The 27,081-nt window shown below is 43.4% G+C and overlaps 1 protein-coding gene across 2 annotated transcripts in view; it reads left to right on the top strand.

Moving 5' to 3' along the window:
* Positions 1-1,628: 1,628 nt before the first annotated feature.
* Positions 1,629-27,081, top strand: part of crebbpb (CREB binding lysine acetyltransferase b) — a 32,559-nt gene continuing 7,106 nt past the window's right edge. For both annotated transcript variants that reach the window (XM_030089177.1, XM_030089178.1), the window contains exons 1-19: positions 1,629-2,502; positions 11,111-11,739; positions 17,625-17,792; positions 19,808-20,060; positions 21,414-21,527; positions 22,932-23,171; positions 23,270-23,379; positions 23,467-23,600; positions 23,685-23,802; positions 23,919-24,093; positions 24,220-24,282; positions 24,546-24,667; positions 24,777-24,959; positions 25,105-25,506; positions 25,630-25,803; positions 25,908-26,091; positions 26,303-26,421; positions 26,512-26,751; positions 26,887-26,975. In XM_030089177.1, the coding sequence (XP_029945037.1) occupies positions 2,418-2,502; positions 11,111-11,739; positions 17,625-17,792; positions 19,808-20,060; positions 21,414-21,527; positions 22,932-23,171; positions 23,270-23,379; positions 23,467-23,600; positions 23,685-23,802; positions 23,919-24,093; positions 24,220-24,282; positions 24,546-24,667; positions 24,777-24,959; positions 25,105-25,506; positions 25,630-25,803; positions 25,908-26,091; positions 26,303-26,421; positions 26,512-26,751; positions 26,887-26,975 (3,602 nt within the window). In that variant the 5' untranslated portion in view covers positions 1,629-2,417. The remainder of the gene's footprint in view (positions 2,503-11,110; positions 11,740-17,624; positions 17,793-19,807; positions 20,061-21,413; positions 21,528-22,931; positions 23,172-23,269; positions 23,380-23,466; positions 23,601-23,684; positions 23,803-23,918; positions 24,094-24,219; positions 24,283-24,545; positions 24,668-24,776; positions 24,960-25,104; positions 25,507-25,629; positions 25,804-25,907; positions 26,092-26,302; positions 26,422-26,511; positions 26,752-26,886; positions 26,976-27,081) is intronic.

Genomic DNA, 27,081 nt, shown 5'->3' with positions numbered 1-27,081 from the left:
TTAGAGGGAATGTGATTTGGACATTTTAGTCTTACTTTTATTACTGCAAAATGTCTGATAGAGCTCCACTCAATAGAGAAGACGTTTTGATTTGAAGAAATCGCCAAATAAAATGCTACAGACATCTGCTGGTAGGTGGTAATGGGCAAGACTGCCACTGCTCCACCAGGTTTTAATCAACTGTTGCTTTCTTTGGATATGTTTTGTATATAGCACGCTATTAGGTAAAGTGAAAGTTAATATTGAATAAAGTCAGTTGCTGGGAAAACGCTGTAGAGTTGAATCTATAGTCTGCTATATCTGTCCGTTTACTTTTGATGGCTATGAACACAGAACTATGATTACTTGTGTGTACTGCAAACATGTACAAAATTGGGGTGATTTTATCATACTTCAGTATTTTGTTTTTATGCCACTTCAATCTAACATGTTAATATTCTTCTATTATTATTAATATTCCATTTCTGCCATATGACAAGACCATCAGGTAAAGGCAAGTATTATTTTAAAGGGTTTTGTGATCAAAGATGCTCATAGCAAACAACAGTCACTTCATAAATCCACTAAAATATTTACCTTGATAGTAGGTATCAACATGGAGATATATTTAAAAAAACAGCTGTATTCATTGAAATGTTTTAAAAGTATCCTTGTTATTACTATAGTCACAGTCCCCTTCCTGTCTTTCAGCATTATTTAATCAAAAATATTTTTGCACTTGCTGGCTTGTACATGTATCACTATACTGACAGTGTATTGTGATATTCCAAAAGCTCCAATTTGTCCATTTTTCAGCTACTTTGTTCTAGGAATGGGCATTTTTCTTCTTTTTAGAAACAAAACAATGCAGTTTTCTAACAACTGGTGCAAGGAATGAACAGCGCATAGAAAAATATCTGCTCTTCAAACATGTTGATACAACTTGTAAAAAAGTTGGATACTACACATTCAATAGTCACAAAGTTTTCAGTAGGTTTTCACCTCACATTTGACAATTTAAAAAGCTATGACATAGTCTGTTAACAAAACTTTGTAATAAATCTGTATTTCTTATGAAGTGTTAAGTACAATTTTAACAAAACATGCTGAAATAGTGAGGGTTATTATGCATTATGAGTGCATTTTAGGTGTCAATAATGGTGTGTATCAAATTCCATTTGATTGCATATCACGCTAAGTATTCCAAATCAAATGTTTAATTGTTTGTACAATTCTAATGACGGAATAACTTTGGTAGAACTTAATCCCTGAAGTGCTGATGTGGAAAAATGTATAGAAACAAAATTATTGCTGTACATGCAAGTCCATGTGCTTGAAAAAAAAAGTTTAAATAGTGAGATGTCGGAGCTGTAGATGATTTTTAGTTTGCATATCAACCTAAATATTTTTCTCCCTCTGATTTAAATCAAATGCAACTGAATGTAAAGTTTGAATCAGTTACAACAGAGAATAAAAGCAACATTTTCTGCGTTATTCCACCCCTAGAGGCAGCTTGACGTACGTCCACATGACGCACGGTGGGGCACAGGTTACGTCAGGGCGTCACAGCGCCACGCACCCCCCTCCCCCTCCCCTCCCTCCCCCGGTCTAGCTGGGAAGAAAAAAAAAAACTTTTTTGTATCGGAGGAATCAACAGCCGCCATCTTGACGCGGCTCAGAATCGGGATTTCGGGGGGAGCATTAATTTTAAAAACCTCTCGGAGCTCCCCAGACGGCGCTCAAACGGCCTTTTCTTGCACTGAATCGAAGCCTTAGTTCTTCCGATGAGGATTAATGCGAACATATGAGGTTTAAACGGGTTATTGTCGTCTCGAGAGCCCACTGTATATTTGATTTCCCTTTTGCGAGCGCCGCTTCTCGCCGTATCTCCGTCCAGAGACGCTGAATTTACCGGCAGACAGCGACGGGAAAAATTATCCGCCTCATAGAAAATATTTTTTGAATTTTGATCTTTTTATTTAGACCAAGAATAGATTTTATGGCTGCTCGTTTCGTCGGAGAAAAAAATGATTCTGTTCAGACGTGAAACCGACGATCCGCGGAGAAAGGGAATCGCTTACTCGGTGTGTAATATTTTATGAATGATTTTTATTTATTTTTCTCGAAGCGAAATATTTTTTGGACGTGATTATTGACGATAATTATGTGGGTGTTGGGTGTTGGATTATCATGGGGTGATCTTCGGCGGCGGAGCGTGGCGCTGTTGCCTTTCTTTTGAATCCCTTTTCTCCAGGCAGCGTTTCGTCTGTCTGCCAGCCGAGAAAAGGAGGAAAAAAAACAGTTAAATTATCCCTCAACGCGCAACATTACGAGAAGTCATCGGCGATTACCAGCCAGTGGGCAACGATTTGGACCGATCTTACGTTTTTTTGCCCACTGTCTATTTTACCACCCATTCATAAGACTCGCCGAGCAGGATGGCTGACAATTTGCTGGATGTCGGACCCCCCACCGCAAAGCGACCCAAGCTCAATTCACCCCTCTCAGGATCAGATGGCCCAGGTAAGGACGGGACAGTGCTTTTACATAACACACAGCAACTTGCAATGAAGTTGATGTTTGATAAACATGCACTCGGCTCGGTTGTGCTTTTTTTTTTTTTTTTTTTTATTGACACTGCACGCACCCAGACTCACCAGTCACTTCAGCGGATTGTGCAAATGCGACAGTAAAACTGTCTGATTGTGTCCGATCTGAAATATTTTGACCAATCGTATGAGGAGTCATTGATGTCAGAGCATGTGCAGACTCACAGCATCCTCATCGGGAGGACAGCAACTGTTCAACAGGCAGTTTGTTCCAACTTTACAATGTTGCATGATTGGAAATTGACTTTTGCGGAAAGCGCAATTGTGCAAAACTCATTAGAGATATAAGAGGATAGAAAGGTTGACATTACGTCTGCGTGTCTCGCAACCCTCGCACAAGAAAGCTACGTGATAAACTTCCTGATCCATTAGGAGAAGCAGTCTTTTTTTTGTCCAGCCTACCGATACAGATAAAGTTGCTGTTGGTGTATCTGTTGAGTGGTTGAAATTAGCGTCACTCTAATAGACACTTGAGCTCAGCAGAAGCACTTTAACCTTTGTTTTGTGTGATTGGATGATAGTCAGCCTGCCTGTGAAGTATCAGCTCTGCTCCATCCAGCCATATGATTGAATTAAGTCAACCGAAACCGTGAATGGAGAAAGCATCTAACTTTTCCCCTTAAGGCTCGGTACTAGAAAGCGGCCTTCAGGGTCTACATCCTCACCAGTCCATCCTGCAGAGCAACTTTTTTTTTTGTTTCCAATAGTTTTGTGCTGTTGTTGTAAACATTAAGTATCTTTAGCCCACACTCCCACTGTCAGTCATTATAACTGGTTTATGACTCAGAATGCAACCTTTACATATTTTCTATACAATTTACTGTTGTCAGTTTTTTATCTTCTTTTGAAACTTTTCAAGCATTATGTGTATGTTACAAGTGTATATAGAAAAAGGTTTCAGCAGTATTAACAAACTCCCTTCCCATCAAAAAACCATGGACAGCATTTTAAAACAAGGAACGTATTCATAATCTGTGATTGTTAATATTTCATCAGATTCCAAATGGAACATTTTAGATAAATTGTTGAATGAAAAGTTTTGCCTAATTGAGCCCAAAGGAGGAGTTCATTTAAAGGTGACATCCAACATTGAACAGGCCCATAGAGGTTTGATTCTAAATTCATCGATTCACAAACAGTAATCACTACTTGCAAAACAAATGTTTATCTGAATTTGGCAAGTGGCTCTTTAACAGGAACCAATTCCTCATGAAAGCAATAATTTAGTTGGCCAAGTTCTTGCATAAGAGAACAATATAGATGCTTGAAAAGTTGATTCAGGATTTCTGTATGAGCAGCCATTCGTCCATCTTCTATTCTGCAGCTTCGAGTCACAGGGTGCTGAAGCCAATCCCAGCTGACTATGGGTGACGGCAGGTTACACCCTTCACAACTTACCGATCCATCACAGGGCAACAAACCACATAGACAGGTCACACACTTTCACACCCACTGGCAGTTTACAGTCACAAACTGGCCGTGCTCAGAGAAAACCCACACAGGCACAGGGAGACTTGAACCTGAAATATTTTTTTGCTACGAGGTGAGACTGTTCACCACTGCACTGACACATTGCCCTTCACATGAGCATTGAAAATAATTCGTTAATAAATGATAAAATCTCAGGACTGAAAACCTTTTAGTGCAAAATTTTGCAAATTGCACCATTCAAGTTTCAAAATCTAACCTTTGTCCCTTTTTCTATTTACGAAGTCATAAAAACTGCTGAGAACCAGCAAGCTGTTAGTGACATACGCAACGGTTCATTTACAAACACTGCTCTCTGTTCATATTATAGCTGTCCATATTTGTACGCATATAGAAGTCTATATAGTGTTCAGAACATACCTCTGATGACATTTATATGGGCAACAATCTCCTCGATGGTCCTACTGACTACAAATTTTGTTGTTCTAAATCTGTTACATTGTACAATGTGGATTTTATAAACTTAATTACGGTAAGTTTAACTACAAAGTGTTCCCTTCCACTGAGTTGGATGTGACAACTGCAGCAACATGCAGCAGTATTTAAACTAAGTGATTCTGTGCACCATCTGTGTACACCGCCGGTGCCTTCAGAAAGTAAATCAATGAAGGTAACAGAATTGGCCCAATGTTTTATGTTCTTAATAATCTGATAACTTAAGTTTTGCTGACAAGCTGATGCAGCTTTGGTTGTCGCATCCTTTTCTGCTGTATTTCTATTGGTTGTTGGTAGCTGTGGCTCAGCGGTCATGGTCACCCTGCGTAACGTAGTAAGGTCCCGGCCGCAAAAATCTCACCCTGCCAAACCTGTCATGTTTTACAACCCAAGACCACAGATTTGAAGCCACAATTAAAGATTTTCTCACATTTGTATCCCTTTCTTCTGGGATGTCCAGAATTAAACGGTGTATCCCCGATTATCATCTCACCTTGTGAAACCGGCATCCGATGGAGTGCAAAGTATTGGGATGGATGCAGCCCACTGGAGGGGTGGTGTTTGTTTTCTAAGTGGCTGAAAGTCCTCTATCAGCAGCCATCTTCTTGGAGCGGGGAGTGACAGGAACTTTCACTGGGTAATAAAGCAGGCTGATACTGGGCCTCCTCCCCCCAACTCTGCCAGAAACGCTGTTTCTGTCTCAGCTGACGGGCATGCAGCAAGCATTGAACAGCACCTCTTCAGATTGGCTCTCCTCTGAAGCACTTAAGGAAAGACACTATGGGCCTGTGCTTTTGCATGGCTGTTCACACCGCCATCAGACTCCTGTGCGAACAGTCAGAATATGATCAGAATACAATACTCACTGAATTGACCTTTTGCTGAATATCTGACTGGTTACAGGGTTGCGTTTGTCATTTATTTGCACAAATCCAGTAAATTCAGATGCCACATTTCAGTGTGTTTGTGTCAATATTGAAGTTGATCTGCAACGGACAGAGTAATTACAAAGTTATAAATTGAGGAATATTAAGAAAGAACACAACTGTATAGGAGACAGGTGTCAATCCAAAGTGACATCCATCGTATCCACTAAAAAAGTGCAACTTCGATTCCTGGACGTGTGTAAGTTGAAGGAAAGGAAACGCGACTGTTCAGACTAAGGTAGCTTTGAAAACCTCAGCTTTTTTTTTTTTTTTTTTTTTTTTGTGTAAATTCAGGCCCGCAGATGAAAATTGTATTTGTGCTGATCAGGCCCTGTTTCTAAAACATTTTCAAGTGGAAATGGTAAACTATTGTGGCATTTTAGCTGTTCGTCCACACAACAGTGGCGTTGAGAATCTCTGAAAAGAAGATCCTCGCGAAAACTGCTTCCAGAGAGCAATTTTTTCCAATTGCATCAGTCTTCATTACTTGAACGTGAACTTTTTAAGAAGCCAGATGATGCTATTTCCAGTTGATAGCTGTCATATAAACACTGTCTCACACTGTCTTAAAAAAATAAATTGAGTTTTGTTCACATATTAGCAGTAAAATCTGATCAGTGCGACCATTCCGTGTTGTGTGAATCTAGCTTCAGTTGATCTGCGTGAAGTTAGATATCCCAAACAGTAAATGCACGCTATTAATTGGTTAGTGGTCATTTTTCCTGTTGCTCCATGGAAATTGAACTAATTTGACTTAGGTAGCAACACTTTACGTTTAAGATTTTGTAAATAATCATAATAATCAATTAGCATGCTGTCCGTAAAATAAAATCTGATTCTTGAGATCATTATAATATGGTCGTGTTAAGCATTCACCATTAGTTGTTTTTAATTAATTTCAAAATGCACTTATGCCAAGGCTTCAGGTATCTCAAAGTTCATCTGATGGAATGAATCATTTGTTATTGGTACCTCCATTTTATGAGTAGTAGTACGACAACTGCTTTTACCACATCTAACCTGCTGCTCACAGAACCGACGCTCACAGGCACAGATTAGCAGTCTTTGATGTTTATGTTAATGTGTGACAGATTTTATGATGCTTCAGTCTCGTGTCTGTATGTGTTTGTGCCTGTGGCCACAACCCATTGCATTGTCAGGCTGGTTTTTCACTGGTGTGGCTCAGTGGGCGTGTCCGTGCCGCAAGCCAGAGGCAGTATGACTGTTCACCTAGCGGGACGTCCTCGGTCCCCGCCTGCATGTATGATAACCAACCTCTGGGTGTGCGTTCTTTGGCAGTGTGGGCAGTGCGTATTCAGACCAGCTAAGCGTAAAGATGCCGCCTCTCAATAGCCTGGTGACTTGTTACTGCCTAATGTCTCAGCTGAGGTGGAACTGATGAAGATGAGATGGGTGGGTGCTACTAGCTGCCAACCAGTCATTTTTTTTAATCCTTTTTGTCAGACCAGCTTCTCCAAACAGGATGTAGGACCAGTTTTATTCATTTAAACTGTCTGACTGCCAAAAAGCAAGAAAAACATTTTTTTTATTTAAATTCAGCACCCCTGCCCTGAATATATTTTGGGCTGTTTCTCATAATGGTTGTGGTTTTTTTCATAAATGTGGCAATTACAAATGACTGCAGCCGCCAGCTTTGACATGAGCTGTGTGGCACTAATTTTTTACATCTTGAAGTCATCACAGTTTTTCTCATAAAACACCATATTAAAAGTTTTACAAATGTGCCGCCACTCAAATGGGCTTAAACAAAAAAACCATGCCACATTTCCTCAGTTCAAGGATCGCAACTTTCTTCTGCAAAATTGTTTGGTATCTTTGATGCAAATAAGTCAAAGTCTTTTGCTATGAATGTGCTATGACTCCAGCATCTTTATTATGTTTGTGTTGAATAGTATTGATTATGATTTTGGTGGGGAAATTTTCCTTGCATGCTTCACTGCTGATTCCTCTGTTTGTCCAGTCGGGGTCCATGTAAACTTCTCATATTCACTTTGTGCACACGTCTGTTATGTAATGTTATCACACGATACTTTGTGTTGAGGTTTAAGACAAAAAAAGACCACCATACTTGGGAACTTCTGCATTCCTTCTTGTTTCTTTCAAACTAATAATTGTACATTGATGATTGCACAATTGTGAAATCATTGACACAAATGGCCAAATGTCACCGTGCAAATTATTTTGGGAGTCAGATAGGTCTTGATGCATTTAATCAATCAATCAATCTTTATTGATATAGCACTTTTCATACAGTTAAAAGCAACACAAAGTGCTTTATGGCATTTAAAAACAAAAAGTCATCACCAGTGCTGCTCTTTTGTGTTCTGCCTTTGTTTCAGCATTATATATCTTCACCGATGATGAGCTTTGTCTATTTTTACAAAAGTCCTTCATCCAAGCTCCAAACAGAAAATGATAGTTGAGTGACAAAGTGTTCCTGGTCCTTGAAAATACAGGCAACACAATGCTAAAAAATGAGCAAACAGTAATAAACGGTGCGCTGAGACAGCAGTCTAATCAAAATGAGAAAGAGAAAAGATTTGCAGCCGCATACATTCATGTACAGATAAAACATAACATTATGACCACAGATATGTTCAGTGAATACTATTGATCACCTTGTTATCGAGGTACCTGCCTTTGGATCAGATATGTCAGGTTTATTGCATGATATATTTCATACTCCAGTGGGTGAACATGGAGTTTCTTTGTTTTGTTACAAGCAAGAAAAAAAAAAAGGAGTGTAAAAGTATCAATGACTTTGTGATGGCTAGACTCCTGGATTAGAGCACCTCGAACACCGAAGGTCTGCATTGGTCAGTAATTAGCAAAAGATTTCCAAGCAAAGAGGAAAAATCCAATCAATTTGTGGTCGTGGGTGGCAATAGCTGCTTGATGCCTGTGGTCTTGTGGCAGCCCCACCTTCCAACTCGGAGGAATTTAAGAGCCTGCTCCTAACATCATGGTGCTAGATACCACCACACACCTTCCGAGCTCTATTGGAGTCCGTCCTTCGATGGCTCAGGGTTGGTTTGTCAACCGAAGCTGAACCTACACATTATTAGGGAGGTGGTTTTAATGTTTTGGCTTGTCATTGTCTTAGCTGATGTTGTTTTACAGATGAGGTGTGAAATGAGCTTTGATTGCCGTGAGCTAGATGTTTCTCTACAAGGTAAAAAAATAAAATATCAAAACAAACATTGAGGAAAAACCACCAATCTCAGGTCAGGTGCTTCACAAGCCTAATCTTGTCTCACTCAATGTTCTAATAAGAATCCTTTCGTAACTGGCTATTATTCAGCATGTCGAGCTTTTAGTATCATGTCAAAAAAATGCTACAATTGCAAGGATTCTGTTTGTCATAACAGGAAAAATTAAAACTCCCAAGAAATAAAGAAAGAAATGATTTTCATTTAACTGGTGAAAAGCTTTTCCCTGATTTACCCTCAGTAGCAGCGGTGTCCTCCTCAGGTGAGAATAGTGCGACACTGGCTTTTTGATGCTTGGAAATGACTGCCACCTATTACACTCGTATAATGACTGAACTCACATTACCGTTACAGAATTCATGAAGGAGTTCCTAGTGAAGGCCACTCCTCAAGCATGTGTCTCTACTCTTGTATGAAAATGCCTCAAGAAATGTGCAGGTGTTGGCAGTCAACCATCCTCATCTGATGCTGTTCTGACACCTGTTGCTCTGAGATGAAGCAACTCGGGTATTTAATTTGAAGCCCGAGGAGGTAATATCCAATCTAATAGTAATTGCCAGTCCATATTCCGTTCTGTACCAATGTAATTACCACAGACGCTGAGCTCGGCGTCAGGGCGGGTGTGGCTGTTGTGCTGATAAAGATTTATTGGCCGGCACACACATACCCTCACGTGATGAACCTTGGTATGAGTGTGTGATTTAAATGGTGGTAGCCTTTGTTGTTTTTCTCTTTGTGTAGACTTTTCCTTTTCATTTTTTTTTCAACACTAACAATGTGCAGAGAGATTCAGAGAAAATCTTTGCATTTCAACTTCCCTTCCTCTCAGATGGTATCAAGCTGCTTTCTTGATCAGTTCTCATTTTGTCTCGTGCAAATACTTGTAATCACTTTACATGTTATATAATCTCTGATTGTAATTAGACAGAAAAAAAAGAGCCAATATCTCCTCGCATATTCTCATTTGTCCAAGTAGAAGAGCATGGCCGTGTGAAGGCCAAGTCCATAAGCCTGCATCTGAATTTACCTGACATGTTGAAGTATCGGTTTGACGATGGTTGTGGTATTTTTTTCGATTGATTGGCAATCATCAAGTTAAACTGATCATCTCATCCATTTTTCTTCTTTTGCTTTCTTTGTTTAATGGCAGCAGCTCTAAACTGACCACCGTTTGCAGTAAACAAATGTCTAGTAATATCATCAATGTGTACATTCTGTAATAATAAATGATTAATATAGTCCAAATGTAGACAAGGCATAAAGAAGGAAGCGTTGTGTGTGGCCAGACCAACGCAGGCATGAATTATCCTCCATAGTCTAAAAAAATCAATCTTGTCATACAGCAATTCTACATCTGCCCGTGTGACTGGCAGAAAAGCCAGTGTGGGAAGTTTTCTGCGGCCACAGCTTTTTTTCTCATTGTTTCTTGGGACTACCCACACATCCATTGCATCTGTGAGCACATTTAGCACAATGTGAACTCCAACTTAAACATTTATAAATACACGGAGCAGTAGAGGCAGTGGCATCTGAGTTCACCCTCACGCTGGTCTCTTTTTCAATGTTCGGAAAGGAATCTCCAAGTAGGTATTTTGTAACTAATTGATTCAGTCTGTGAAGTTCAGCCACACACTGCCTTCAGCCATATTGTTTATCGATATACATGCAAAAATTAGATATCTTTTTTTTTTTTTTTTTTTTTGCCACTTTAATCAGGCTTGGTTTTAATTTCCATTTATAGGAATTAAATACATACAGATCCTGTATCTTCAGTCTCATAGAAGTACTTTTCCGTTGGTGACAGATGGTTTGATATACCAGGAAGCTATCGAAAACAATAGTTTCATTCGGAACTTAATGTTTTCACACTCTGTCTGTTTCGTTGGGTTTGTTCAGTCAGACTTTGTGCACTTGCCTGCTGTGTGCCGTTTCTTTCAGGGTGTGAAAGCAAAGCAGACGAACCACATGACTATGTGATAGAAGATATTTAACTAAAATTCAGTTCTTTCTTTGGTCTCAGGTCCTGCTAAAGGGGCAATCTGTAAATGTAGTCCTTAAAAGTGCAAAGACTGGTAACCATGGTAGCATGAAAGACCAGCGGTTTGTGAATGAAGAGGGTTGGTTCAAGAAAAGGAAATTAAAGCTAAACTTGGGTCTTAGCAAGTGTATTTTGGGACTTAATTCATAGAAAAAAAGAAAGTGATCATGATGCTTCAGATATAAGGAGAATCTACTGGGATGTGGGTTTAGTTTTCTGGACAAAAACTGACTGCTTGTTATGTGTTGTGAACATTCTGATTGTTCTCTGTAGTCAGAGAACAATGCAATATAAAGATAGTTCTTTATATTGCAGCATTTTTTTTTTTTTTTCATGTTTGTTACTTTTTGAAGCGGATGTTAATGTTAGCAGACTCTTACTTTTTTCCTCCCTATTTTTCTCTAGATCTTGTGTCACTGTTTGACCTGGAAAATGACCTCCCAGATGAGCTCATCCCCAATGGAGACTTGGCAATGGGAATGTCCTCGAACGGCGGCCCGAGTGGAGGAGGTCCTGGTCTCAACTCGATGCTTCCCGACGCCGCTGCCAAACACAAGCAGCTGTCTGAGCTCCTGCGACCAGGAAGCTCCTCCATCTTGGGAGGCAGCCTCAACTCTGCTAGCCCCCAGCAGGGAGGCATGGTGGGAAACCAGCTCGGCGCCGTGCTCGGTAAAAGTCCACTGAGGCAAGGCTCGCCGAATCACCAGTCTCCCCAGGGCCAGAAAGGAGGCGCGTCCGCTGGACAGGGCAACGGAAACGCAAGCATGGCCTTCAACCAGGCCATGTTGAACAGTGGACAGGGTCATGGCGTCATGGGCCAGACGGGACAGGTGATGAACGGGGGCATGGGACCAGCGGGAAGGGGCCGACCAGGGCCCGGCATGCAGTACCAGGGTCAGGGCATGCCGGGGAATCCAGTCGGCGCTGGACCGGGCGTCGGAGGCAGCGTGCTGGCAGAGACACTCGCCCAAGGAGGGCCACAGTTGGGCGCACACAACACATTGAATGCTCAGCAGGCTGGAAACATGAACAAGGTAAGGCTCATGCTTAATCGCTTTCAGGAGTAACCCGTCGTGCACCACATGACACCGTATTCTGTTCAGCCAGTAAAATATTAACCAGTGTATCGCAAATAATTAGCACAGTAATGTTGCAAATGTTTGACAAGATTGATCAGCTTTAGACATTATGCATTGTTTCATAATATCAAAGCTGCCGACTGGATCAACACTCATCCTCATCTCGGTGTGGCTGGAGCAGACTGTCACTTGTTGCTTTGTTTCATTTATATTTTTAGAGAATAGTTTGAAGAAATTTCAATTGTTAGAAACTAAGGTAATTCTGCAAAATATTCTTTAACAGTCATCATAAAGGTTTAGATATTTCATGTGCTGACTAGTGAAGGGGGTAGAACTTTAATTGTTCGGCAGAATAATCACTCTCATTCATTTTTAGCAGCTGTTGTCACGGTCATGGCCCGTGGAGCTGTAATGATCGCTTGATAGTGACAAATGCTGATTTTCTTATTTTTATATAAATAGCCAGTGTTTTTGTTTAAAATTTTATCTTGAAATTCAAACCATGAAGAAAAAAAAGCACCTACGATATCATCATTTAGCTTTAATCTACACTTTGCGTTATTAATTTACCTCTCACCAGTTATTGATCTGCTGGGTGAAGCAGGCGATCGTTTCAGAGGGTTTTGTCCACACTGCGAATGTGAGGTTAAGTTGGGTCAAGAGAGGTTCCCAACAGATCAGCGTTGATTTGTTTACTTCTGCATTTTCTTTCAACTCACCAATCTGGGAATGAATACAAGTGCAGACTTTGAAGTAGTCAATTAGAGAAAAGGTTTCAGAATGATGCTGTGTAAATAAACTTGCCTTGCAATTGTCTGAGAGTCTCGGGGCTCTGTGGCTTGACGGGGAACTGAAGTTGAGCCAGGAGGCCAGTTTTCACTGAGATTCCTGCACCTCAGATATGAGCAAGACCCCATTTACTTTTGTCATGTCGTGACTCCCAGTCCATATTCTCCTGGAACTTGGCAGTTTTATATTTGAGATTCATCGTAATAGAAATCCAACTTCTTCATCTGTCCATCAGGGCTGGGGTAATATATACAGTACTTCTTTTTCAATTTGATTTTCTCGGTGTTTCGAGTCGATTTAAATTTCGATTCTCTGATTTTTGACGTTTTTGTGTTTTTAGTTTGCTTTAACACCAGACCAACTAAAAAAGTTGAATGTCTACAGGTTCTATCAGGAGCCGTATTTCCCCCCCAAAAAAATGCACCTCACATCTGAGTATGGTTTTTTTTTGTTGTTTTACTTTCTTTTCAAAGCCTGGACTGCCTGTAAAAGAGGCAAAAATAATATCATAAAGCAACATAGTTTCCTTAAACCCATACTAAAAAGACAGTTATTCAAGTGTACTTCAAGTGTGCTTCTTCTAAACAACTAAAGGAGTTTCAGTTTATATTTTGATGTATTTATCAGAGATATACTTCACCAAGTTTGAGTTAAGTACACTTGGTTTAAAGTGAATAGTGCTGAAACTGCAGCATGTTTCTGAATTCTATTCTATAATCTCTGCTCCTTGTGGATGTTTGCAGGTCAGCCTTGAGATGAACAGTGGTGTAACTTCACCTGATCTTTCACTACACAATGTTATTAAATCCACACAGACACAAACATCTGTTTGACTTTTGTTTAAAAGCAAATCTGACAGCCTTGATACTTTCATTGCCAAAAACAAAAGGCTGTTCATTCTGAAATGGTAATGAATGTCTGTGGATTAATTGAATGTTTTTTTTCATTTTTTTCATTTGCATTTGAGGTAGCAGTGTTTTTGGCGTCCAGTACATTGTAGATTTAAATGTTGTTTGACAGAGAAAATCAATGTCTTTTTCAAAACGTTGCCATATAAACACTAAAACAATACGTATTCAAACATTGCCATGTAAGTGCAGCCTGAGGCAGCTTTACAAGTTGGATGTTATCAGAAAGATGTGGTGCAGAAATGTTTGATTATTTTATTTTCTAGTCATTTCAACTGGCTTCACATTAATTAAAAAAAAAAAGTCATTCTGTGCATGAATGGTACAACAGATCAGTGTGACTGGCTTTTGAGAAAGTTTGACATGATAAGAAAAACTTTTTCTTTCCAAAACAGAAAAGCTCGTTTTTGTGCTGGACCTGTTCTTTCATGTGGCAGATTGGGTTGTTCTAGTTTAACTTCCATCCATCTGTTTGGATTTAAGTGGATGTTTTTCAAATGAAATACTCCACCGAGGAAAAATCAAGGGAAACTACTGAAGCAAATTAGAAGAATTAATTGAACTGTATATGTGCGCGCGTGTGTGTGTGTGTGTGTAGAATTAGAGAATGTTAATTATGACTTATTTTAGACCAAAGCTTTAAGAATAAGAATGGGTTCACAGTTTAAATTTTGCGAGAAAAAAATATTTATGTTGGTATTTTCAGTGATTATAGTTGGGCTATGAAACTTGTACCATGGTGTGATTACAGCTTTTCTCTGGAAAATACAACAGCAATGCAACTTTGGATCAAAAATGTTTCCTATAGAATAATTCAACCATGTTGAGAAGGATGTCTATTTTTCCAATCACTGACGGCATTTATCAGTTTTAAAAACCGTCGAATAATGAATCAAACAGCGGCTCTCTGAGCGGCGCGGTCCCCTCGCCTGCCGACACTCCCCTGTAATAAGTGCAGATCATCAAGTGGGAGAACCCGTCTGTGAGGAGGCTGAATGTGTGAATGAGAGGGAGGCAGCAGGCAGGCATCTGTGTGTGTGCAGTGGAGGGGGAGGGGCGGGCGGCAGTGCAGCGCTCGGCTCGGCTCCGCTCAGCCATCCTGCACACCGCTCTTTCTCTCATGCCGTATCGCCTCGCTCTCGCTGCTGCTTTTGGCCACCATGGAGGAAGGCAGGAGTCGGGTTTAAGCTACGGCAGTGAATATGGCTGGAACGGTTCACACACGGTTTTGATTCAGACTTTAATTTCCATTAAAATATGTGATCATAACATCAACAGCTTCAGTGATGCTTTGATTATATTAAGCATTGAGGTTTCTTTTTTTGTGCAAGTCTTTACAGGAAATAAAGTTCAAAATTAAAAAAAGAATTAGCACGAGTTTAGATCTATTTTGATCTAATTCAGTTGATCTAGGTTGAGTCCTACCTGGATGGATGAGAATATGCCTAGACACTGGAGTTTAGGCATGAGCTTCTAAAGCTTGTGTTTATAATTGAATCTAATATATTGGAGATAAAAACTTGAAGATAACGTTTAGTGAACAGCTATAACAGGTACGACGATTGCAGGGCTGTATATGAAGACCCGCCTATTTTATTCTCATTTTCTTCTTGCAATAATAATTCTGCCTATGATTCCAATCAGAAGTTGACAACAACATCTTTTGATGGAAAATTCTGTAATTAACCAAAGTCTGTGTTTTGCATAAGATTACATTGGCTCTGTGTCTTCTGTGAGTTTATTGTGAGTTTCATTCAAGATGTAAGAATTAGAAGCTGGCAGAGCAGAGTGCCTTAAACTTTCCCCTATGGACATGGTACAGTCCGATCATCTGCTTCAGCTGGAGGCTTCTGACACCCCTGAGAGATAATCCCCAATCTGACACCATCAGAGTTTGATCTCAGCTTCTCTTTGCTCACATGACTTCAGCTGTGTCTCATTGTCAGGTAGGACCAGGGTCGCTCCGCCCTAGCCTGACATGCCAGACTGACTTTATTTATGTGTTACACACATATGGTACCGCGCCATTGGGGCAGCATTTCAAACTGGCAACGAGAGGCGGGACTATTGAGCGGAGAGAACCAATCCAAGAAACAAGGCTGTGACGCAACCACAATGCGACGTACGCAGCGCTTCTTTCTTCTGTAGTCGTTTTGTAGTCCAAAACATGGGATCGTGGCGTGTAGTTTTACATCCGTTTTACCCCAAAATTCCACCGAACGCTAAAGCGCCGCACCGCGCCGGCATCTTGTTCCTGAAGTCAACGCGCAGCGCCGCGCCGCGCCGCGCCGTTCAGAAGTGGCGGCGCAGAAAATAAACCTAGAACGAATCACCAGCACCGTGGCGCGCGCCGGCGTTCTGGTGATCCGCCGCTACACCGGCGATTCTGGGACGCGGCGGTGGAATTTGGGGCTTAGAAAGAAAATCCTTCAGAGCAGATTCTTGCTGTGGTTTCAGCGACAAATTCCGTTGATTCAAAACTTCAGACAGAGCCGTGGTAAAACCTCGCTGTGTTGCGGCCGCCATCATGATTGTTTTGGGGGAGGTATAATATGACGCATCGCTAACTCCCGCCTCTCGCGGGCTGTGATTGGCCCGGCAGAAGTTTGCAGGGGCAGAATTCAGATTCAAACTGCGCGGTCCCAGACTTTCCCCATGTATCCCTGAGCATGGAGAGACAGTCTGGCGTGCCAGGCTAGCTCCGCCCCAACAGTTTGGAAATAATTTTGTATTGGACAATGATAGAGATATTTATTTTTTGGCAAGTGTGGCAGCCAGTTTTAAAATAAGACATCCAGGAAGTTCCAGTTGCATAAAGTTGTATGCAGTCAGTGTCATCTGCTGTGTTGTTCTTCTGAGTTTGAGTTTATATGAAGCAAGAGACACACACTGTAAATTTTGTGAATTACATTCATGCACTTTCTTTCTCTGTGTATGTAAAACCTGAGTATATGATTTTTTTAGTGGTATTTATTCATTTATTTTATTTAAATTTTTGCGTGTGTGCCTACAGGTTTGGTTGGTAAAATGTGTAACCAGAGCATCTTCCATGTCTGGAATGGGTGTGCTCTTGAGTTTAGATGGTATCAATAATATAATAGTAAGACAAACTTGTTTGATTTGTGAAATGGGTTTGACTAAAAGAACAATGGCAGGAAATTATACTATGTTGATTGATTAAATAGAATTACATTACTAAAAAGACAGTAAGATACAATTTTCATTGACTAAAATTAGACTAAAATATCATCAGTTTTCGTGGACCAAAATTAGAGGAAAACAGTCCTGGGTTAACCTGACTAAAGTAAGACTTGTAGCCGAGTAAAACTTGACTGCAGGAGAAAGAAATTGAACGTGATTAAAACTACTTAAAACTAAAATGAAGACTAGCCTAACACTAAAATCAAAGCAGATTACCAAAATCAACATTCGTCTGGAGAGCTTCAGCTTTTAACTGTACTCTGGAGTCAGTGCTGCTGTTTTATCGGGCTGTAGGTGCATTCAGTTGGGCCCATGGAGGCATTAGATGCTTACTTCCATGGCAAATGTTGAACCAAACCTAAAGTATTTGGATTTTTTAAATAGCTCCCATTTTTTGTGAAACTTACCTGAATAGATCTGGAAACTCCTTAAGGGCTGTCCGGTTCATTTTGTGTCTTCGTGGTTCGTCACTCTTCCGTTCATCTGTCTTCATCCGATCCACTGAGTGTGCTGCACTTTCAGTCAGGCAGCACAGTGAAGAGCTAGTCTATTTTTTGCCCCCTGGTGAGCAGCTGACTGTTGGATTAAAACATGCCATTTCATTTGCAGAAAAGCCATTCTTTTAAATGATAACATTGATAATATTGTAATTAAGTCGTTGCAGCAAAAAAAATCACCATCTTGATTCTAATTTGAACAGTTATACAGGCGGAGAATTCAAGGACTTGATGTTACCTCATTATTAATGATAAAAGAAAGTTATCAATTAACATAGGGGAGGAACTTCTGTACTGTACTGCACTGGATTTATACCACCTTTTTTATAACCTCTTTAGCAATTCATATTGCACCAAACTGCATGTGTTGGTAGCTTTTCATATAATGATTGTTTGATTGATTGATTGATAGATAGATTCCGTCTATCCTGTTTGCCTCCTGTAGATGGCGATGTCTGGAGCGCCGTTTGGCCAGCAGTACGGTCCGGCCGGGGTGCAGCAGATGGGGGCAGCGGGCGTCAACGCCCAACAACTCCAGAACAAGGCGGCTCTCTCCAACAACCTGCCACAGTTCCCCGCGGAGCTGAAGGGAGCGGGTGGCGTGCCAAACATGGTGAGTGTCAGACTGGTCCTGGGGAAAAAAAAGACATAAAGAACTCACTCTGTTGAGATAAACTAAAAACAAAACTCGTTTGATTCATTTAAACCCGCTGCTGTCGCCATGACACATTCCCCGCAGGAGCTTACGCCTTTTGTCCTGCTTTAATTTCCACCGCAGCCTTTTTGAAACGCTGTGAATTCAGGTTGCCGGGTCGTTGAATTGCTCGGCGAGTGGGTGGGCGCTCTCTCAGCTGTCGCCCCCCCCGATTGGCGAATTACCCGCCGCCGATGATTCACCAGACAGATGCGCCGTCACACCTCAGATGTTGGTGAATTCAGGGTGAAGCGGGGACAGCGCACTCCTGCCGCTCTGCTCCCGTCTGCTCATTCAACAGGTGTGAGGGAAACCGCACATATTGTCCTGCATACAAGCAGATTTCGCTGGAGCCGTGGCCGACTGGTGTTGAGTTTTCTCCTCTGCCCTGCGCTCTGCTCTCTGCCGCGTGCCAACTGAGGCTCTTTTAAAGTCGCAGCAAATGGCCGCCGTCTGCAGACTGGTGCTGGTGCCTTTTTTAACCCTTTAAGCTCGGGGCCATTTTCGCCTAAAAGTTCAACTAAAGACATACCCAAAGTAAACTGAATGCTGTTCTTGAACTGTTTGGAGTACATGCATGGTTGGGGTCTCATTTGAAAGCTGACAACCTGTATTTTCACCCAGTGCAGTCAGAATTACTCTAGGTGCTACTGCCACAGATTTATTTATGTTGCAGCACACTGAATTAGGATGAATTTCATTCTCGCCTGAATTTTTTCCCTCTTAAAACACCTGGAAATAAGTGTGGAAGCACTGTGCAAGCTTGAAAACACAATTTTGCTAAAGCCTGGGGTCTTACATAGTTCAGGTCAAAATGTCAGAGCAGTACTACAAGAAATGAGTGTTTCACACATGTATTTGTACTGCTATGCCCCGGCGGGGTCAATTTTGGACATCCTCTGTATACCCCCTGGATGCCCTCTGTACAATGGTATATGTTGGTTTTTGGCCCGTTTTTATATTATTTTCACTCCAGAAACTCCTAAAGTACTCAAAAAATCACTTCAGAGAGGCTTCAGTGTGGGATAAGGCCCTCAGATTGAGAGGAGCAGGGACAGACAGCAGGTGCATCCCTCAGCAGATATCTGAGAAGTCACAAAACCCCGCTCGCGGGCGAGCCAGCCATTCAGCAAGCTCATTGGCTACCAGCCCTGTCAGTCAAACGTTTCTACCGATGTGATTGGCTCAGAATACGTTGATTACGAGTGATGACGACCGATGACGTGGTCCATCATTTTCGGCAGCGGTTGGCTGGTTAGCCATCGGAGGGAGGGATAAGTCACTTGATTGGTTGAAATTTGACGAATAAGCAACGGAAACCGATCAGTCGCCATATTGGATATCCTCAGAGTGAGGGAGAGACGTCTGGATGTTTTTATCTGATAAAAAAATGGATTATTATCGGACGCGCACGCGGAGAGACGCGCCGCGTGCGCGCGCGGTGGCGCGTCTAATTCTGGATTATTTGCTTATTTCAAGACATGTTTTGGACAAAAGGCTATACTTTCTAGCTTTGCCTGGATGCATACGCTTGTACTGTGGCAGTTTTTGCTGGATTATCTGGATTATGGATCATCTGTGATCAGTTATGAGCCTCCAAAGGTGAGTTGCGCTGTTTACTTAATTTGCTGTATGTTGGACAAATGTGTTTATATTACCCGCTGTGGTAATCACATCTGAAAGTGGTTTATACCAGCGGATTCATGAGAATATCAGCTTTCTAACGGTACATAGTACGTCTGTGGAATATGCAAAATAATTAATAAATGATCGGGAGAAGTTGACCGGCCCGCCGGCGGGCCGGTCTGAGCTTAAAGGGTTAATACCATTTGTCAGTGGTTTTACTTCTGTTAGCTGTTTGGATCCGTCCGAGCCTGAACAGTTGATAACGGCGACGCCTGCCTAAGCCGTGTATTCTCACGCTCCCTCTCCAGTCGCAGATGCAGCAGCAGGTAGCGTCGATGGGGATGGTCCCCGGGGCGGGCGGCGTGTCAGCGGGCCCGACGGCCGACCCCGAGAAGCGGAAGCTCATTCAGCAGCAGCTGGTCCTGCTGCTCCACGCTCACAAGTGCCAGCGGCGGGAGCAGGCCAACGGGGACCTGAGGGCCTGCACTCTGCCCCACTGCCGCACCATGAAGAACGTTCTCAACCACATGACCCACTGCCAGGCCGGCAAGTCCTGCCAGGGTGAGTGCCCGTGGAAAAATCTTATCTCTTCGTTACTTTACAAGGTTTTATGTTAAAACTTGCTGTGATATCCATGTTCCTGGGCTGTGGGAATACTGGATTTTCCGTAGATTCTCACTACAAACTTACCAACATGTTACTTTCCTGCGTTATTGACACGAAAGGTATCGTACTGTATGAGAAAGGAGCGGCAGAAAGCATGAGAGGGTCACGGAGGACATGTTTGAGGGCGGTGAGATAATGGTGTAGTGTGCGGTTGGAGTGACAAATGGGCTGAAGGTGGGGTTCCTTCAGGGATCAGCTCTGAGTCAGTTCTCCTTCCATGTGGTGAGTGACAGGTCAAGATGGGAGGCTCCATGAACACCACCGTGTTTGCAGGGCTGTACTGTAGAAAGAGAACAGGCATGAGACCAAGTGCATGGGCTCAGAAGGCTGAGGAGAGATGATAGACGAGCTGGGTTCAGGATGTTGGGGATAGAACTGCTGGGAAGACCTCAGAGGAGGTTCTTGGACGTACTGTACAGGAGGCGATTGGTCTAGCAGTCGATGTGGGGCAGATTACCCCCTGTCCTGTGTCGACCCCTGAAGGGAACAGCCGGTAGACAAAAGAAGAAGATTTACCCTCAGGACAGCTCGGTCCTGGAGGGGCTGACAGATTAAGTGCATCATGCATCTTATAATTGAAGCTTGTGCTGTGGGCTCTGTGCCATTTGATTTACATACTACAGGACGAGCTCAGTGGAAAACGTCTCCTCCAAACAACATTAAGCACCTTTTACCTTTAGTTTTTCAGCATGATTAAATACTCTTATATGTGGTTGACCTCCAACCAAAGAAGTTGAATGGAATCAACAGATAATGTAACTTTCAATGGAGTTACAGAAAAATCGATTAATCCAAAATACAAATGTTATGGTTGGATTACTTTGTACAGTCTAAAGCATAAAACTGGTTATCGCTTGAATAGAGCCGCTCTTCTCCCTCAAGTGAAGAAATCCCAGTGACTGGCAGTGTGAGCAGTTTAATCTCTTTTACACGGCTGTCACGATGATTGTGTTACATTTGGAAGTTTCAGCCTGGCAGGCAGCAGCTTCCCCTCACAGCTGTGGGCTCCGGCGGAGGTCATGTGTGCCCCGTGAACTTTGAACTCCCATATTTACACTGGATAAACACTGATGGTCAATGAAAGATTGAATTTATAGCTTTACAGCATTCACCCTGTTTGCTCATTGGATTTCGCAGTCCTAATTTATCATTACCGGCTTCAGTGGCCCTCGTGTCTGTTAGTTCAGCGCCGTTTTCCTCGCCGTCCCATCTCACTCTGTGTTCTGTGCTCTGTTCGCTCTCCTCCAGTGGCTCACTGTGCATCATCCAGACAGATCATCTCTCACTGGAAGAACTGCACGCGACACGACTGTCCCGTCTGCTTGCCTCTGAAGAACGCAAGTGACAAGAGGAATCAGCAGCGTGAGTAACGCCAGCAGCTCTTCTCGGCTCCTCCCGTTCATCAGTCAACCCGTATAAAACAGCTTCAAATTTCTGAATGGGGGCTGTAATGCCAAAAAAAAAATCCCAGATGCCTTGCTTACTGCTTAACAAAGCAGTCATAAGTCACCGGGTGCCTGGAGGAGATGTGTGTAGTATGGAGTGGCGCCACCTGCAGGCTGCTCCTCTCTGCTACAACCCTGTGCTGGCTCGGCGGCTGCCGGAGCGCCGACAGTGAGAGGATTCCTCTGGAAAGGCTGGGCCTGTTATCTGACACCCAGGGGAGGGGCCCGGCGGCGCTGCCATCAGTGGGGGCAGGGTCTCGGGGCAGCGTGCGCTCTAATTGGCCAAAACGCCCTATGACAGATTTAAATCCCCCTCAGAGGCAGCGTGCTCCCTGTCAGCAATCAACACAGCAGGGAGCTGCAGGGATTTTAAATGGAGGAACAAGAAGATGTGGGTTTGTTTTGCTTCTGCAAGGTGCAGTATTTTTTTCAAATTGGAAAAAGCCGTTGCAATGTAAATGTTCTTGTGATTTTTTTTTTAATATGGACACTTATTTTTTCACATTTTTCAGCTTTGTTCAGTAGTTGATTTTATTTTATTTCGCTAAACTTAATTTTTCTAATTTTATGTGTTGACAAGATTCATTTAAGAAATTAAGAAAAATGCCTAATTATGTCTTGATTTTTAATAATTGAGAATATGAAATTATTTTCTTATTACTTAAAACAGTTGCTTGCTTACAAATTATAGTATATTTTTTCCAATCATTACATTTAAATATAGTATTGACAGTATATCTCAACTCTTCTTGCAATCAATGATTTTTGAAAAAAAGCAGTTTTAAGGTCTTTTTTAAGTTCATGTCAGTGCGTATAAAGATCAGGTGTTATTTATTTACAGTGAAATCTATTTTATGAAGTTCAGAGCTGAACTAACAATAATATTTCACAATTTAAAGCTTGAATATATTGAAATTGAATACATTTCTTGTTCAATTTCTATAAATGTCTTATACCATCCTATTGCTACGTGCTATACATAACTGAACAGTACTGTCCTGTATAAAAATACCTTAAAGGAAATGAGGCAGGATGAGGATTTTACCAAATATGACCACTGGATTAATACAAGTTTAAGAGTTTTAAGACTTTTTTTACTTTTATTATTGTATAATGCCAACATGGTGTCATGGTTGTAATCATGAGCTCCACATATATTTATTTTAAGGTTACAATCATAAAATAATCATTATGATCTTCATTTAAATTTTTTTAAAGATATTTTTAAGCAGTATAATGTCCCACTGATCAGAGACCCACTGGCCTTGCACTACATTGGTAGTAACCTTGAATGTGTCATTTTCATGCGTTGTCTCTCCAGCTATGTTAAATTCCCCCGGCGCCGGCCTGCAGAACGCCATCAACACCGTCGGACAGGGCCAGCCGAGTGCCACAGCCATCAACAGCGCTGCCACGCACATAGATCCCAGCTCCATGCAGAGGGCCTACGCGGCCCTGGGTCTGCCGTACGGCAACCAGCCCTCTGGTCAGGGCCAGGGTCCGGCTCAGCAGAACCCCCAGGGCCCCCAGCACCAGCAGCTCCGAAACATGAACACCCTCGGTACCGTCACTGTTCTCTCTTTTTCCTTTCACAATAAATGCTCTGCTGATTTATTTGTGAATGATTGCATCTAATTGTTGTTGTTTTTTTTTCCTCAGGAGCTAATCAGATGAGCCAGATGGCAGGGGGCATGGGGAACGCGTCCTCCGACCAGACGGGCCTGCACTCGGACTCCCTCTATCCAACACACTCAACAAGTAAGACCCGTGTCTGTGCTGTCAGTGGTACACTCACAGTGGGGGCGGGTTTGTTTTTTAATAACGCGAAGTGACATTGCCGTTGTGTTTCCAGTCAGCTGATGCCGGATGGGTCAGTAGTAGGAGGTATGGGAAACCTGCCTGCGGCCACCCCTCTCTCTGCCAGCGGGGTGAGGAAGGCCTGGCATGAACACGTCACTCAGGACCTGCGCACCCACCTGGTGCACAAACTGTAAGTCCGACGGAACAAAAGCTGTTCGCAGACACTGAAGTTCGCGGTACGTTAAGTCATTGTCATCTGTTTAATTCCTTTCAGAGTACAAGCCATATTCCCCACCCCAGACCCTGCAGCACTGAAGGACCGACGAATGGAAAACCTGGTTGCGTACGCACGCAAGGTTGAGGGTGACATGTATGAGTCGGCCAACAGCAGGGTACATTCAACATACTGCATCAAATCACATTCTGGGAGATACTCTTCCCTCTTAATGCTTTTTCTTTGAACACTGATCACTCTTGAATATATTTATTTGTCTCGTCCTCTCACTAGGATGAGTACTACCACTTTCTGGCAGAAAAAATCTACAAGATCCAGAAGGAACTAGAGGAGAAGAGGCGTTCGCGGCTTAAGAAACAGCCGGGCATGGTGGGCCCAGCTGGACCTCAGCAGCCTGGCATGGCTCAGCCCAGCCCCATGGGCCCAGGGCAGGCTGTGCGACCCCCCAGTGAGTAACTTGACCCCTGTAAATGTAGCTATAAGTATTTTTGTATTACAACTACTTGGATGTTTTCCAAAAATACTCTAAGAACAACTTTTGAAGGAATATATCTTCCATCCTGCCTTCTTTCAGATGGACCTGTGCCAATGCCCGGCATGCCAAATCAGATAATGAATCGCATGCAGGTGCCCCAAGGTATGTGTTCACTCTGCTCTGATAGCAATCTTTTCCAATAGCTGCTACATGCAGAGTTCTTCCATATAGTGGGACTTTATAAGAACATTTATAACGTGAAGGTTCTTCCCCTGAACATTTAACACTATTTAATTACTTGGACCTGGGACTTAGAAATAGGCTTGGTTAAACCCCCCTGCCAGCCCAGCAAGAGGCAGAATATTAAATTAATAGAGCTCCCAAGCATTTTCATCAGGTAGATAATTGTGTATCTGCTCCCACAGGAATCAATCAGTTTAACCCAATGGCAATGCAGAACGCACAGATGTCTCAGGCGCCCATGGGAGCGAGGGCTCCCTCCCCCATGAACCATCCGCAGCAGATGAACATGAGCTCTGTGTCAGCGGTTAGTTCGGGATTTTTATTTCTTCTTTTGAGGAAATGTTTTGGAGAAATTTAGGTCATAATTTTTCGTCATGTCTTATTTTTTTTTTATCAATGCTTTCACATTCCAGATGGGCATGTCGCCGTCAAGAATGGCGCAAACTCAAGGGATGATGGGTAGTCATGCCAATAACATGGTGCCGCAGCCTGCCAGCCAAGGCCAGTTTCTGCCACAGGGCCAGTTCCCCGTCTCTGCAGGTGGAGCGATGAATGTGGGCATGGGACAGGCCATGTCTCAGACTGCCGTCTCACAGGTGAGACTGCGATCCGTGCTGCACCTAACCCCGGACGTGCATGTTCCCGTTTGAACGTCTCTCCCGTGGTTGCCAGTCCACGCCTGCGTTTCTGTGTTGTTGTATCTCGCCGTGCTAATAGTCCCGTCCCTCTTTGTTCCTGCAGCCACAAAACTCTAACCTCCCTATGAATGCTCTGGGCCCTCTTGGCTCCCAGCTGCCTTGTGGCCCCGCCGCCCAGCCCACCCTGGGTACCACCCCTCCACCCAATGCCTCTGCTGGCCTGCAGCCGCAGCAGCAGCAGCAGCAGCAGCTTCAGCCTCAGCAGCAGCAGCAGCATCACGCTCCCCCACAGGCCCAGGTGCCTCCGCAGCCTTCCACCCCCAGCTCCGCTGGGGGGCCTTCCTCCACCCCGACTCACATGCCCAGTAGTCTCCCCGGCCCGCCCTCAGCCATGGGAACGCCGCCCGACCCCTCCCAGCCGCTGACGCCCGCGCAGCCCCAAACCGACCCCTCCAGCCAGATACCGCAGCCCACCTCAGTGCAGGCGCAGCACCCCAGCACGCCGGTGAGACACCCGAGACGCTCCCCAGGCAGCCGCTTTCCAGCCGCTCACGCTTTCATCAGCACTCATCAGATCATCAATGTGTGATCCACATAGTGACCAGAATGTCGCCTTCTCTCCCTGAAGCTGTCCCAGGCAGCGGCGAGTATTGACAACCGAGTGCCGACCCCCGGCTCCGTGGCCGAGCTGAGCTCCCAGCAGGCCATGCCTGAAATGAGCGGCACTGAAGTCAAACCAGAAGTAAAAGATGAAGATGACGACAGCAACTCTGGGAAGAAGCAAAGTGACATTAAGATGGAGGTACGAGCTTCATCTTTAACATATTTTAGTGCTAAGTACTGTTATTATTGAACCATTGAAGTGTTTGTCGGTTTGCTAACTTGTCGGTCTTTATGCTCATGCAGCCGGATGATGAAACCAAACCTCCGCTGGTGAAAAAGGAGGAACCAGACGCAGCTGAACCAAAGCAGGAACCAATGGAAACCGAGGAGAAGAAGCCAGAGGTGAAGGCTGAACCCAAAGAAGAGGAGGAGAGTGGGGCCAACAACAGTTCATCGACCACTTCCCCCTCTCAGAACCGAAAAAAGAGTAAGAACACTCATCTCATGTGTTCCTTAAACATCAAGTGACGTAAACTGCTGCTTTTCTCAACAAAGATTTGTCTTCCTCCTGTTTTTCTTACACACCACAAAGAAAATGTCCCTTTCTTGCTGTGTTTAACTTAGATTTGCCATAGAGTCATTTTTGCAGGCAGCTGTACACTATCTCCTTCATCTTATCGTATTTATTTTCTGTGTAGTTTTCAAGCCGGAGGAGCTGAGACAGGCCCTAATGCCAACACTCGAGGCCCTCTACAGGCAAGACCCAGAGTCGCTGCCATTCAGACAACCTGTTGACCCCATGCTGCTGGGAATCCCTGTAAGTCCCCGCCACTCTCGATTCATGCACAAATTCACAGGTCGTGAGTGCACTTCTGGAAATGTTTCCCCTCTGTTTCTGCTCCTGCAGGACTACTTCGACATCGTGAAGAACCCTATCGACTTGTCCACCATCAAGCGGAAGCTGGACACGGGGCAGTACCAGGAGCCGTGGCAGTACGTGGACGACGTGTGGCTCATGTTCAACAACGCCTGGCTGTACAACCGCAAAACGTCCCGCGTCTACAAGTACTGCACCAAGCTGGCGGAGGTGTTTGAATCAGAAATCGACCCCGTCATGCAGGGCCTGGGCTACTGCTGCGGCAGGAAGGTGAGGCGCTCCGACACGCCAGCGCACCCACAGTGTTGGTTCATGAGCCGCGTTATTGTGAAATTTATTGACACTGGATGCTCCACGGCTGTCACGGTGACATCCAGCTGAAATGTGTTTGTTTTTCCTCCCCAGTATGAATTCTCACCCCAGACGCTGTGTTGCTATGGGAAACAGCTGTGCACCATCTCCAGGGATGGCACCTACTACAGCTACCAGAACAGGTATGGATGCATTCTGAGTCCTTAAATGACGTTTCCCTGATGGGAGCTGGTAAAAGCCACTGACTGAGAGTGACTGCCTTATGATCGTCAGCCTTTTCTGCACCAA

This window comes from Salarias fasciatus, chromosome 4 (assembly GCF_902148845.1).
Source record: "Salarias fasciatus chromosome 4, fSalaFa1.1, whole genome shotgun sequence".
Lineage (NCBI taxonomy): Eukaryota > Metazoa > Chordata > Actinopteri > Blenniiformes > Blenniidae > Salarias > Salarias fasciatus.
This window is presented reverse-complemented; position numbering and strand designations above follow the sequence as displayed.